Source organism: Anabrus simplex, chromosome 6 (genome assembly GCF_040414725.1).
Source record: "Anabrus simplex isolate iqAnaSimp1 chromosome 6, ASM4041472v1, whole genome shotgun sequence".
Classification (NCBI taxonomy): Eukaryota; Metazoa; Arthropoda; class Insecta; order Orthoptera; family Tettigoniidae; genus Anabrus; species Anabrus simplex.
The window spans coordinates 90,804,678-90,819,972 of NC_090270.1; the positions used below are offsets into that span (position 1 = coordinate 90,804,678).

Genomic DNA, 15,295 nt, shown 5'->3' on the forward strand with positions numbered 1-15,295 from the left:
AATAATAATAATAATAATAATAATAATAATAATAATAATAATAATAATAATAACCTGAAATTAAGAGGTGGCTTAAAATTTCAAAACAATATCTTCATTAATGGTGAGATAGTGGGTCCTCTAGAGGTTATGTTCACTCTCTCAATCAAAGAAGCAGGAATATTCATAACCCTCGCTTTACTAAAATGAAACCTTCTTTAAATTATTGGTCGAATTACATTTCGACAGGATTTTCCATCTCTACTGTGTGCACGGAAAGTATTCTGTGAACGAAATGCAACATATTCAGCAAAATCATCCTCCATCTTGCTGCAACATAAGTCACTTAAGTGTAAGTGGGACACTTAAGTAGGTAATATGAAATAAAACCTGGCTTATAAGGGGCACTTACATATATAAGTGCTGTCTATGAATTCGGCCCCAAGTGTTTAATATAACGTACAACTTAAAACTTGACCACTACATGCTCACTACACGAAAACTAGACCTGTACAGTGAAGAATGCATGTGCACCAGGGCACATATGAATATCCAAAATCCTACTCTGGTGTTTTGCATCATTTTAGCAGAGGGCTGTCGGCTATCCCCATTCTATTTTAGGGTACAAAGAGAAGTTACAATAAAGAAAAGGTAAACCTAAAAAGCAAATTAAAATTAAAAGCAGATAAAATTAACAAACGTTTGAACTGCTAAGAGACATCACTTCATAAAATTACGTTAAAGTTAGTGATGATGAAACTAATTGACGAAAAAATTACACCATCGCAGACTGACAATTTAACGGTTAACATGAAATCCGAGGACGAACTCCTGCATAATAATAAAATTACATTAACATTGAAACTTCATTTAAACTAAAAGTTAATAAGAGCAAAAGTGCTTAGCCCCAAGGAGAGCTGAACCCTCCATGTGAGTGGAGCTATGAGCCACCACGTCCAACTGCTAGGATGGTCAATCAGGAAAGATGAGATGCATCCACACGCTCCCACCAAGGAGTGTGTGAACATCGAGAAATAAGACATTGGGTAAGCACAAAGAGGACCAATAGAATGTAGAGTTAACCCACTTGTTTTGCCGTTAACCAATTACCAAACTCTTTATTCTGTCCACTCATATAGATCTTCTTTCTTGTAACCTTTATTAATTAGAAAAGTTCTCGAAAAATCCAGTCTGATGAAACGGGAAATAACACTTCTAGAAAACGGTGCGGGTACCACAGGGTACTCAAAAAGTTTATACCAAAACTAAAAGGTAAAATTAAAGTAAAGTTCACAAATAATTAAGAAATCTGCAAATTCCCACCATCATAATTTTTATGTTATGATTCACATATGCAGTGGAATAGAATGAATGTGTCATTCAAGAAGTAGCGTAGCATTATTTACTTATTTGTCATTGTTACAAGTTATCTTCCATGGATTGGTAGAATGGCCCTCTTACAGTGAAGTAAATTTGGAGGAGTTGCAGTGTTGTTCAACGTGATTGGCATAGTTAAATTGTAGAATTGAACTGAAAATCATTACCTTCATTCCATACTAATTGTTCACTTGCTTACTCTTGTGTCTTTGAATTTTGAGACAAATAGCTATTGAAGAATATAAATATTTTGTTGAAATGATATTGAACGTATACATGTGTGTGGTTGACATACAACTTATTTACATCCTTTACCTTTCTGTTCGCATAAAATAACACGTATTTGTGAATGATACGTCGAAACACGTTGAGCAGATCTGACCCTGACCCCTCTCGCTGTACATCTCTTGACTTTTTTTTTTTTTTTTGCTACGGGCTTTACGTCGCACCGACACAGATAGGTCTTATTGCGACGATGGGATAGGAAAGGCCTAGGAGTTGGAAGGAAGCGTCCGTGGCCTTAATTAAGGTACAGCCCCAGCATTTGCCTGGTGTGAAAATGGGAAACCACGGAAAACCATCTTCAGGGCTGCCGATAGTGGGATTCGAACCTACTATCTCCCGGATGCAAGCTCACAGCCGCGCGCCTCTACACGCACGGCCAACTCGCCCGGTTCTCTTGACTTTTAGAGATCCTAGTTGTTACTGTATTGTACACTTCTTGGTGCTTGGACATCAAGCGACTTTGATGACGGGGGAGCAAGTGGTGTACGTATAGAAGCGGTTTATTTAGAGGGTCATAACTGCAATATGTCTGAATTATGGCTCAACTTTTCATGCAGGATCGATTGCTGGGCCTGATACAATTCAAGTTGATGCTATTCCCTAGTTAGATTATTACTTTCTCATTTACCAATATAACGGTAGTATACATTTTTTTGTACACGCCAATGAATACCCATTGTTAAGGAAGAATCTCCTGTTAATGTTGAAGTTTGAATTTGTTTTTTTGTGTAGATGAAGTCTGTTTAACTAGGTTGTGATGTTTAGTTTTTGTTAATAGGTAAGAAGAAGCGGGGGCCAGCACTAATGACTAAAATGTTGAAAAAGAAAAAACTTCGTCGAACGAGGAAACGTGTTCCAACTGTTCCACTTCAACCAGGTGTACGAGTTGTGGTGGAAACCCTGTCCACTTCATCTATAGCTGATGTTATCTGGCAGGTATTTCCTTTTTTTTTTAAATTGGGTTATTTGTTTAATTTTTAATAAAAAATAATCTTGCGTGGCATTTGCTAGCCTTGTGCTACCTTTGTTAAGTACATCCTCTGAGAAAGGTGGACGCGTCTGCTGTGTATAGAAAACTACGTGTTTGTTTAGTGGAGGATAATATTTTGTGTGGTGTGTGAGTTGCAGGAAATTTGGGGACAGCACAAACAGCCAGTCACTGAGCCAAAGGATTTAATCGTTTAAAATTAAAATCCCTAGACCTCGTTGGGTATGAAATGTGGGGACCAAAATGCTGTCTGCTCAACTGTGGAGCCAGACAAATTTTAGGTATTTGAAGATTTTGGATACTTGTCTTGTCATGTTGAACCTTTTGTGCTCGGTATTTGAAAGGTTGTGTAAAACTAAATCAACTGGCTACTTATAGTAATACATTTTTTTTTTTTTTTTTTTTTTAAAGTTTTCCTTTCATATTCCCTTTTAGTAGTTCCATTTTGGATTAGGTTTTAAGTTTGTTTTGTGGATGAATAGCATCAGAAATGGTGATTTATAATGGCAACCCAGGAATAGAATAGTTGAATAAGAAGGTTAGTATGCCATTTAGATTGGGTATATCTCTACACATGAAAGGAGTAATTGCACTAATTTATAAGTAAAGAAATTTGAAGGATTGCAACAACTCTCAGGGCATCAAAAACCAACCAAAGTGTTATGGACTTAGAATAAGATCAATAAAAAATTGATTTTAAACATCAGAAATGTTTGAGTTGCCAGTAAAGGATTTCAGTGGACACCAATTAATATAAATTTTTTTTTTTTTTGCCAAATCCTTTATCGTGAACTTGGCTCGACACAAAATCCTGAGGAGTCACTTTTATTTATTGTTACTAAAGATGATTTGGGCCAACTGTGGATCATGTAAATACAGTAGAAGTCTGCTATAGCGAGTATGGTATATAGCGAGAACCCCGTTATAATGCGTGGACACCAATTAATTCAATTTTTTTTTTTTTTTTGCCAAATCCTTTATCGTGAACTTGGCTCTTGACACAAAAAGTGGACACCAATTAATTCAAATTTTTTTTGCCAAACCCTTTATTGTGAACTTGGCTCTTGACAATCAAATCCTGAGGAGTCACTTTTATTTATTGTTACTAAAGATGATTTGGGCCAACTGTGGACCATGTAAATACAGTAGAAGTCTGCTATAGCGAGTATGGTATATAGCGAGAACCCCGTTATAATGACAATGTTTATCCGTCCCTTCAAAATTCCTATATTAAACTGTGCATTATCCTTCGGTTACAGTGAGAGCCCTATCACTGATGCATCCGTTATTACGAGCGATTAAGCGCGCACGTTTTTTTGCGTTACCGATATTTATGCACCCAGTCATTATACTGCATGTGATCGATCATCTTCGGTATCGTTTTCTCGCTATGTCCACTAGCGAGCTTTCTCGTTGACATTCTAAGGCAATGTCGGAGTCGATTAGTAATACCCGTCGACTGCTGTTCTGCAATGTATGTTCAGTCCGTCAGCGATTCCGCTGGTGGGATCCTCATTAGCTCTGCCATCAGCTGTTATCCGTTATTACGAGCGATCAAGCGCGCACGAATTTTTGCGTTACCGATATTTATGCACCCAGTCATTATACTGCATGTGATCGATCATCTTCGGTATCGCCTAGGCATCACTGAAAAGGCGTACTGGGGAAAATGAGGAGTAAGGTAGTTTCCCGTTGCTTTCCTCACAGAGCCAGAAGTTGCTATTACATATCAGTCTGCCAAGCCCACTGAAATGCATGCACCAACTGACCTTATGAGCAATATTTTCACACCATTCATAGCAGGGACTGGCTGCAGAAGGAATGGCATTACTAGTATCGCTCATACCTCAGTCACTTTCATTTTGTCAAAGCCAAGAATAAAGCTGAGACAGATCAATGAAAGTAACAAAATTGCTCTAGTCCATACAAGAAGACATAGTGCACTGCAAACACTAGGTCCTGCCAGCAAAGGCACGCTGTTCCGTAAAGAAAAATGAAAATGAAAGAGGAGAACCTGTTTTCATATCAAAATGCGTAAATCATGTGGCCGATAGCAGTTGTTAACTCGATAAAGATAAATGCTGAATAAACTATCGCTTAATTTTAATGCTAAACACTGCAGTTAAGTAAGAATGGGATACATCTCAAGATATGGCAGAGTGCGTCATTGATTACAGAGATTAGTTTATATTTTCTCGTGTCCCTTAAATTACGGAAAGGCTGATCACTGATTTCAGAGGATAGTTTATATTTTCTCGCATCGTAGTTAAATTTCGGAAATGCTATTCTCATGTAAATGTTTAGCGAGGAGGTTATCATTTCTCTTCATGCGTTTGAAATATGTTTTCATGATATATATACGGTTCGGTTAGGTGATACCGTTTGAAGAAGAAAACTGAAAGGTTGCCACAGAAGCCTCTGGAGTGATACTGTATATCTCCGAATCCAAGACGATGGTTTTTTTTGTCAGAATCTCCTGTGAAAGATCAAGGGTCGTTTTGCATTCACGACCTGACAGTAATGAACCCCACTGGCAAATACCGCAGTAACTATGCTGTTTCTTTTCACCCCCGGCGCGCACACACAAAACTCGTTGACAATAAACGACTGCCTCTTTGTCATACATCGCTAGCCGCGGTGACTGGTTGTTCGGTGTCTATGCTGGATCTCGAGAAATAGTGAAGAGAGAATGACATTCTGTTATCCTCTACAAGAACTTTTCTCATATCTGCAGAATAGCATTTAAACATGCCAGCGTTCGAATTCGGTAGCAGAATTATAACGCGCCTGCTGTACCTGATGCTTAGTAAAAGTAAGTTTTATAGACAGCAGGAATACTGTCGGGATGGATTGTCGTATTGTAAAGATACGTGGAACAGGTATTGCCGGCAAATTTTCAACAGTTCTTGTAGATATTATGATGCCAGTTTTAAGTTAATGGCCATTAAACACTCGGAAATGTATAATAATTGTGCAGCCGCAAGAAAATACGGCATAGGCCTAACAAAAGACAATATTTGGCGTTACCTGCGTACTGTACAAAAAATGCATTGTGTGGCACACAACAAGGATGCTTTAAAGAAGTCGAAGATGAAATTGTGAGGTACCGGTATGTGTACAAAAAATGAAGGGCGGAATAGCCATCCTGCGGCGCAATAAACTCATTTGTAAACCTTCAAAGTCCGCGATTAGGCCTATACGTTGCTAGCCGCTGAAGTTGGCTGAACCCGGCGAGCGAAACACGCTTGTAGCGGCAGCCAGTTATATCTGAAGCTGACTGCAAGTAACAGTTTTATAGTAAGCAAGAATATTTTCCCGATGGATCGTCGTATTGTAGAGATGCGTGGAATAGGTATTGCCAGCAAATTTTCAACGGGTTCCCTTCGATATTATGATGCCAATTTTAAGGTAATAATTATTAAACTCGCTGTAATAAAGAATAATTGCACAGCTGCAAAAAATAAGGCATAACTAAAGCAATGTTCAGCGTCGACAGTCTAAAAATGCGTACTGAATAAGAAAGGCATTCAAATGATTTTACAAATCACTTTTTAAGCTTGATTAATATTTTTTGAAGGATAAAGTTGGGGTCATCTTGATTCGGAGAAATATGGTAATATATTTTTTTCAGAATGAAATTAAACATACACTTTCACATAGTATCTGATTTCGAAAAATAGACAAGTAAGCCATAGTGTGGATATTATCTGCGAAAACGCAAGTTTTGAACAAACTGATGCTGTTTTATACTGATTTTAATGTGTATGGGGGTTTTCCCAACTTTTACAAAATTGGATATAACGACAATCCACTATAGTGAGTAAATTTTTTGCTATTATGAATTCTCCCTGTAATGGACTTCTACTGTAATAATAATAATAATAATAATAATAATAATAATAATAATAATAATAATAATAATAATAATAATATTTTTACATCCCACCAACTACTTTGACAGTTTTCAGAGATGCTGAGGTGCCGGAATTTAGCCCTGCGAGAGTTCTTTTACATGCCAGTAAATCTACCAACATGAGGCTGATGTATTTGAGCACCTTCAAATACCACCGGACTGAGCCAGAATCGGACCTGCAAAGTTGTGGGCAGAAGGCCAACGTTTCAAATGTCTGAGCCAGTTTCTTTTAGTTTTCTTTGGCGCCAGTATCCTTTCATCAGTTTGCTTGCAGCTTCTTTCTTTTCATCCATCCAGTGTTGTTTCTTCTTGGTTGCTGCTTCTGGTTCCTGGAACCCCTCAAATGTCTGTATCTTGTTTGTGAATGTGTTACTGTCGGGGATGTCTTTTTCCATGATGTTAATTTCTTGCAGGTGCTTCTTGGTGTTAATAAACCATTTAAAGCTATAGAGAAGGTGTATGACAAAGTACTGAGGTAAAAGATGTTAGCTGTACTGGGGGATTATGGGATAAAGGTAGATTATTAAAATCAACCGAAGGCATCTCTCTTGACAATTATGCTACAGTGAGAATTGATAGTAGTACGAGTTCCTGTTTCAAGGTACTTACAGGCGTTAGACAAGACTGTAATCTTTCACTTTCATTGTTCATAGTTTACACGGATCATCTGCTGAAAGTGTCCAGCTCCATGCTGGTCCTTGGTGCAAGAGGTCCCTGGGTTCAATGCCTGGTTGGGTTGTGGATTATCACTTTTATTAGTTAATTCCTATGCCTCAGGGGCTGGGTGTTTGTGATATCTTCACCATTAGATTTCATCATAGGCAGCGCCCTATCCTCACAGAAGTTCAGGTTGCCTCTATGGCGTCAACTGGAGAGATCTGCACCAGGTCTCTCCAGAGGCCATATGCCATTATCATCATCTACTGAAAGATATAAAGTAGCATGGAGGGATTCAGGTAGGTGGAAATGTTGTAAGCAGTTTGGCCTTTGTCATTGACTTGGCGTTAATGGCAAATTGTGCTGAAAGCCTGCAGTGTTGGTGCTTGAATATCGGTGCAATGAGTATGATACGAAAATTAGCCTTTCCAAGACTAAAATGATGTCAGTAGGGAAGAAACCTGAGATAGTAGTGTGTCAGGTGGGGAATACAAAACTGTAACAGGTAGATCATTTCAGGTATTTATGGTCAAGTACTTAGGATATGTATTCTCTGAGGATGGTGTATAGTAAGTGAGGTTGATTTTTTAAGAAGGAAGCCATACATTCCACTGTCGACCTGATTAATGTAACTTTAAAGCTTGTCCAAAACACTAATTATAACACACATAACATACCTATAAAAGGATACACACTATTAAGTAAAGAATGACATATTTCGTTCTACAAGTGAAATCATGCGCATATATGTATGTTCTGTAAACTTGTCAGTGATTATGAGTTGATGTTATGAACAAATAATGATTTTAGCAGTCCTCCAGTGTCGCTTTCATAACTTCTTGAAATTATAGAAAGTTGCTATCATCCGTTATCTTCAGGAACTGCGTTTTGACTGAAGCCAGTTTCTTGCTCCAGTTTTGGTCTTGGTAGCTAAGCAGGTGGTGAGGGGAAATTCTGTAGGCAATAACTCTGTTTTATGGAGTGGGAGGGGAGGTAGAGAGGGGTGAGCGAATGTTGTGGGCATTGGCTCAGTACATTGAAGAGGGGTGGGGACTGCTGTTTCTTCGCCTTATAATGTATTATTGTGTATTAGGGAGTAAATGTAAGTTAATAATTGTAATGAACTAAAAGTAAGGAAATATTATTAAAGAGTATCTTGTCTAGAGTGGTGACGATGCTGCATAAATTCAGAGAATTCAACCAGATAAGAATATCCTAACTCACATTCCAGTCATTGAAGTGTCCTCTTGTGGGATTTGTTAAGCACTAATGTAAAATGTTGTTCTGTAGGCAATAACTCTGTTTTTTGGAGAGGGAGAGGGGAGTAGAGAGGTGATTTGAATATTTTGGACATTTGCTCTGTTCATTGGAGAAGGGAATAGAAGTGATACTTCATCTTTTTTTTTTTCTTTTTTTTCATTTTTTTTTTTTTCATTAGAGAGTAAATGTAGGTTACTAGTTTTGATGAAATAAAGTATGGAATTGAATTAAAGATCACGTAGTGAACCTCAGCACAATTATGTCTTCATGTTTTCCTGTGTTTATGAAGAGGAATGTGAAACACTGTCATTTCAGATTTCTATAATAATGTTAGTTTACAGTAGTGCAGTGCTGCCTAGTCGGAACAACAATTATGTGTGTGAAATTAAAGTTATGTGGTCATTATGAATGTACTCTGCAGGACATACGTAACGTATTGTCATTTTGTATATTATTGTGTTTCTGTAGTTGCAAACCTCAGAATTAAATCATCTGATGTGACAGGTAATTAATGTAATTAAACTTAAAGATGTTATTGTATTCACCAATTGCCATGATAACCCATTTCCATATTTTCTTGCACAATTAGAGCAATTTTCTTGACTAAAAATACAGGCGAAAACTTCAGATGTGTAAATTATTCAAGGAATTCAGATATTTAAAAAATGAATTACAATTCAGTTATATTTAAAAGACATCAAATCTATATCTATATATAAAATAAGAGTTTTTTCTGTACATTGCTCAGAATATAAAAAGAATGGTATTTCTATATCAGTCATGTCCACAGAAAGAAGGAAATGCACTTTTTTTAAATTTTCTGTCTGTATGTATGTATGTATGTATGTATGTATGTATGTATGTGTGTGTGTGTGTGTGTGTGTGTGTGTGTGTGTGTATGTACGTGCATCATGAGAAAACGGCTGAAGAGAACTTACTGAAAATTGGTAGGTATAGTCGGGGAATAAGCCACTACAATCCTAGGCTATAAATCATTTTATCCACGCTGAGTGAGTGAAATGGTGGTTTATGGGAAGGCATAAAATTTCATTCTAAAATATTTGTTATTAGTGGTTCTATCGATAAATACTACATAACTAAAGTTATATAGAATTAAATTTCCAATCATTTATGTCATGTACATTTTTACCATGCCTTTGCTGGCAGGACCTAGTGTTTACAGTGCACTATGTCTTCTGGTATGGGCTAGAGCAATTTTGTTACTTTCATAGATCTGTCTCTGTCTTATCCTTGGCTGTGACAGTATGAAAGTGACTGAGGTAAAAGCGATGCTAGTAATGCCAATCCTTATGCAGTCAGTCCCTGCTATGAATGGTGTGAAAATGTTGCTCATAGGGTCGGTTGGTGTATGCATTTCAGTGGGCTTGGCAGACTGATATGTAATAGCAACTCTGGCTCGGTGAGGAAAGCAACGGGAGACTACCTCACCCCTCATTTCCCTAGTATGCCTCTTCAGTGATGCCTAGGACATCTATGACAGCTGATGGCAGAGCTGTAGAGGATCCCACCAGCGGAATCGCTGATGGACTGTACATACATACAAACATACATACTGTACCGGTAAAAGAGCCCGACTCTCAGATTATGTTTTAAAGTAAGCAAGAATATAGTTCTCAGGGCTAAAACTGGGTGACTAGTAGCTAGGGCTCGGTACAGGAGGTAGGGTCCTATCTACAAGAAAACTTTGACTCTGACTGAACATGAGTTTATTCATATAAGACATGAAATTGCATATCATCTCCGGGTAGATATAAGTTGTCTTCCACATAGTCCTACAATATGGCTCGGATTCTCCAGTTCACAAAGCCGAGCAGGTTGGAACATGTTCCAGAAGATTCCAGGGACTCCGTATAGAAGCGGCTGGACTGTCTGGGTTGGTAGAAGGTAGAGTTGCCTCGAACTTTCGAGGCCCAGTTTGAACCCTGATGATCCAGGTGATGTTGCAGATGATCATTTACTACCTCAGTCCAGCATGACTGAGAGAGTTGATGTCTCCAAGGTCACTCGCAGTATTGATAAATCTGAGTTCATAAAAACCTTGGGTGATTAACCTATTAGTGAAGTCACTGGTTATTATTCGTCAAGACTTTCAAAATTTAACACTCGTAAAATGATAAGTCTCTGTTTACGAGGATTATGAATACTTTCAAAGTTCACCACTAGCAAAGTCCTCATCTCTGAATAAATACTGGCAAAAAAAACACAAGTTCCTTATCATGAAACTATGACCAAATTTAAAGTTCATCACTGGCGAAGGTACAAGTCTTTGAATGAACATGGACGAAAAACGTAAGTCCATCCACATGAAAATCTGAATAGATTGAAAGTTCATCACTGGTGAAATTTATAAAGTTTTGAATCAACACTGGCGAATGTCAAGTCCTGAGTGAACATGGACGAAAAACACAAGTCCATCCATATGAATAGATTTACAGTCTATCACTGGCGATTTTTATACGTCTTTGAATCAACACTGGCGAATGTACAAGTCTTTGAGTGACCACAGACGAAAAACACAAGTCCATCCATATGAATAAATTTACAGTCTATCACTGGCGAAATTTATAAGTCTTTGAATCAGTACCGGCAAAATCACAAATTTATGCTTACGGGAACTTTGAGCACATTCAGAGATCATCACTAGCAAAGTTTATAAATCACTGTTTATTAGAGGAATGAGTCTCTTAACACTCGCAAATATTGCAGGTTCAATTTATGAAGAATTCGTTCTTTAACACACGTAAATAATACAAGTCCATTTCATGAATAATTGGAGAAATTCCAGTCTCGAACACCCATAAATATTGTAAGTTCAATTATGAAGACTTAGAAAATGTTCTTTAACACTCGAAATATTGCAAGTCCACTTGAGAATACTTGGAAGAATTCGTTCTCCCACACTCGAAAAAAAATACAAGTTCACTTTATGAATACTTAGAAAATTACAGAGTTCCTCGTCGGGACTGTCACTACACGACGATAGTAGCAGCGAGAGTGTCCACGCTGACTACTCAGCTGTAACTGAGTGACCAGGCTACAGTGGGCCCTCCTTTTATTCGATCCGGGGCGTCTACGTCACAATACGGCTTGACTGAATATCTCCTGAATCCCTCGATGGATTTACTTGAAACTCAAGCATTGCGACGTTCAGGTGATCCCAAACAAAATGACATATCGCTCAAGCTGCTAGCGTAATTATTACGGGAGTTATAAAATTTTCCCCGTCAAACATTCTGGAAGATGTGACGTGGAATCTAGAATATACGAGTCCAGGCTGGGAACACGTGGTGTGACGGGCGGGCGGTCTAGCTAGCCCCTGTGGCTACGTCACAGCTCACAGCTGTCCTTCACTCGCTTGCTTGCCCCGCTGACGGTAAACAAACCAGGCGTGCTCAGAACATTATGCGTGATAATTAAATGTTATTTATACTAAAAAAATACTCATGTACAGGTCGTAACCGGTACAATACTTACATACATTTTTACCGTACCGGCTATGATAAGAGATATTCATGAATTTGTGTTTTTGTTGCTGAGTCCATATCAATGCTGAGCTACGAGAAAATGGGTAAACAGGATTTAATGAAAATCTGTCTATAGAGTCAGAGAATAAGAAACTACTGTCTAAGCTATAAACAATTGTATTCACCCTGGATCAAATGGTAGTTTAGGGGAAGTCATCTAAAATTTAATTTTTAAATACCTGTGCTATTGGTCCTATCGAAAAGTACTATAAAACAAAAGCTATAGAGAATACAATTTCCGATCATTTCTGTTTTGTTCAGTTTTACCTTACCGACTATGATAAAAGTGGTATTTCAGAGTCGGAAGAAAACTAAATGTGAAGACCTACAATATCAAAAGCACATTAAATTGATCAACAATAATATTACATTGACCATTGTTTGTTGTGATATTCTTTGTCTCTTATGTTGCCACTCATCTCCGACAGATGGGAATACTGCTGCGTACCAAGCATAACAGCCTGCCTAAATATTGGCGGAAAATAGATGGGTAGTTGGGTAACTTTCTTCTTTAGCATGCCATTCCTCTGGTTCATACATTTTCTAATACTGTTGGTACGTAACACACTGGTTCAGCATAGTATTCCGGCTATTCGATCCCTACTCTGACGCGCTGATTGGAATGATCAGTGTGCACACTTAGTTTGATAATGGCAGAGAGTCACTTATGACATGGTCTAGGATTACAATTTCGGGCTATTCCAAATTATAGCACCACAATTCACTAAATAACTCAAAAATCAACCCTGAAAAGAACCCTTTCTTAAGAAAAGCTTTTTCCTCTTCACTTTTATTAAATTCTACATTCAATCTATTCCAAATTAGCAGGGAAGAGGGGGTTTCTCCTATGGCTTGGAGGAAAAAAATTGAGATTTTCTGACTTATCATGCACTCCTATTAAACAGATGAGTAAAAGGGTCCTGGGATTTTACAACTTTTGTAACCCCCCCCACGAAATTAAAGGGAGTTCACGGCTGTCTGCAGCCTGGTCTTCCAGTTCTGGAACTTTGGACTGTTACATTGGCAGCGTAGTACTGTTCGTTAAAAGTAACAAAATGTGTGGTTTTTAATTTGATCGAGTATTTCATATGATTGCATTGCTTTCAATCGCGTCATTCTTACTGGCTTCATTGTAATGACATATGTTGATTTCAGTTGGGAAAACGAAGACAGTTTTTCTGAGGATGTAAAAAGGCAGGTGGAGAGGGAGAGTGTGCCATTATAAGGAAAACTCCTCAACTTGATTGTGACGGATGTTACACAAGAGGGCCTACCATTACAATGAAAATTCCCTAACCCAGTCTTCACGTAAGAAAAGACATTTGGTGACTTTCCCGTCTTGTTTCTAGGCTAACGTTAAGAGCTATGCAATTTCATACAGTCGTACTCACAACGTGTACACTACCTAACCTAGAATTTGGTAAACAATGTATAATTCCATAGCGAAGCACGGGTACATCATTTAGTATAATATACACACTACTGGTTCAACTCGTTTGCGGTTATCGTCATTTGGCGTAATATTACGATGTAGGATTTTTTTCATGAAAAGTCAAATAGGATACATTAGGTAAATTGGAAATGTGTGTTTGAAGTACTGACACTGGAAAATATTCTTCCCATTACGAGCTGAAAATACGACCTGAAGTGAAATAAAATAAAAATTGCTTCATGGCGCACCTACACAGGTAGGTCTTATGTGGCGATGGGATAGGAAAGGCCTAGAAGTGGGAAGAAAGTGGCCGTGGCCTTAATTAAGGTACAGCCCCAGCATTTGCCTGGTGTGACAATGGGAAAATGAAATAAACATTAACTATTAAAAGTACAATTCATGTCAGTACATAATGACATACTGGGGAAAAAAAGAAAAGAGAACTGTTTGACATGAGAAGGGCTGGGCATCGAAGGAGGCACCCTGCTAGATTTTCCCAAACCATTCGTGTCGAGTCTTGTACAAGTGAAGTGTCCATCATCCCTTTCCCTAGGATATGAACGTGGGTCCCTTACGGAATTTTTATATTAGGCATTTTTTGTTTTGTTTTAGAACAACGTAAGGCACAAGCTTTCTGCCATCAGCTGTTACCGCTAGCATTGTAGTGCATCATTGTTTTTCGCTTCCGGTAGTGCGTACGATAACACTTCATGCCCTTCCTTATTGATTGTTCGACTTTGTGGCATATGGAAACTGACTGGCATCTGACCTGCGGTTCCTACTTGGAAGAGCAAATATTCCTTCACTTTGCGCTTCTCATTCACAAAGCGATGGAAATCGGTTACTTTTTGGTCGAAATCATTCACTTTTTTTTTTTTTTTGGCATAACGTTGTTCTTCGTCAAGGAGAAAGTCCATTTTTCTTCATAAAATTAATCACCTAGCTTCAGCTGACTTTCAAATCTGAGACACTGAATCCATATGCAGCAGCTATTTCTCGTTTTTTAAAATACAGCATTTTGTGAGAAACGGCACATCTATAGTTGCGTAACAAAATCATATAAGTAGATCTTCCTATACTTGCGGAAACTTTCTGCTTTTTGTTCCGTGAAATACTTTGCGAGTTTTCTTTGCACTGAATAGAGCATTCTTCAATACTTAGCATCATATTACTGAGTTCTTCCTTTATTATTGACAATGAAGACAGCAGTTTGAAGTAAACAGGGTTATCTTCAGCATCCTTCTCAGTTACCACCTTGAAAATTTAAAAACAAGTCATTGAGACTTAAATTGTGTGCGCCAGTAATATTATATAATATCATGATGTGCTGTACTTGCTGATGATCTTCAGCCTTGTGTACTAAAAGATATTGATGGAAGTTTTTATGGAAGAAAGTAGTTCTGTGTGTCAAGTCATATATGGAGAGTAGGAGCTTAGATGGGTACACATGATAGGAAGAGGCAATGAAAATGTGGAAAATAGGCTCATCAGAAAGAGATCAGGAAAAAGATGTTGAATGGTGGAACCTTGCATTCAGTTCTGTTTGTTTGTGTTTATTTTGCTTTCCATCACATCTGTTATACCAGAAAGTGGTTTAGTATGAATTGTTTGTTAACAGGATGGCTCGGTTGAATTGGGTATTCCTTCAACGCAGTTGTATCCCATCCATCATTTGGACGATCAGGAGTTCTTCCCAGGTGACTTTGTGATAGAAAACAAAGAGGAAGGATGTATGCAGGTGTATGGAGTAGTCCAGAGTGTAGACCATGCAGGTCGCACTGCTACAGTCAAGTGGTTCAAGACCTATACTTCTCTTGACCAGCCACAGTAAGTATCAGACGTTAGTTGACTGCAGATTA

The 15,295-nt window shown here is 38.1% G+C and overlaps 1 protein-coding gene across 1 annotated transcript in view; it reads left to right on the top strand.

Annotated features, from left to right (window-relative positions):
* Positions 1 to 15,295, top strand: part of LOC136876122 ((E3-independent) E2 ubiquitin-conjugating enzyme UBE2O) — a 322,520-nt gene that overhangs the window by 167,380 nt on the left and 139,845 nt on the right. The window contains exons 7-8 of the mRNA XM_067149804.2: positions 2,420 to 2,577; positions 15,055 to 15,263. Coding sequence (XP_067005905.2) covers positions 2,420 to 2,577; positions 15,055 to 15,263 — 367 coding nt within the window. The remainder of the gene's footprint in view (positions 1 to 2,419; positions 2,578 to 15,054; positions 15,264 to 15,295) is intronic.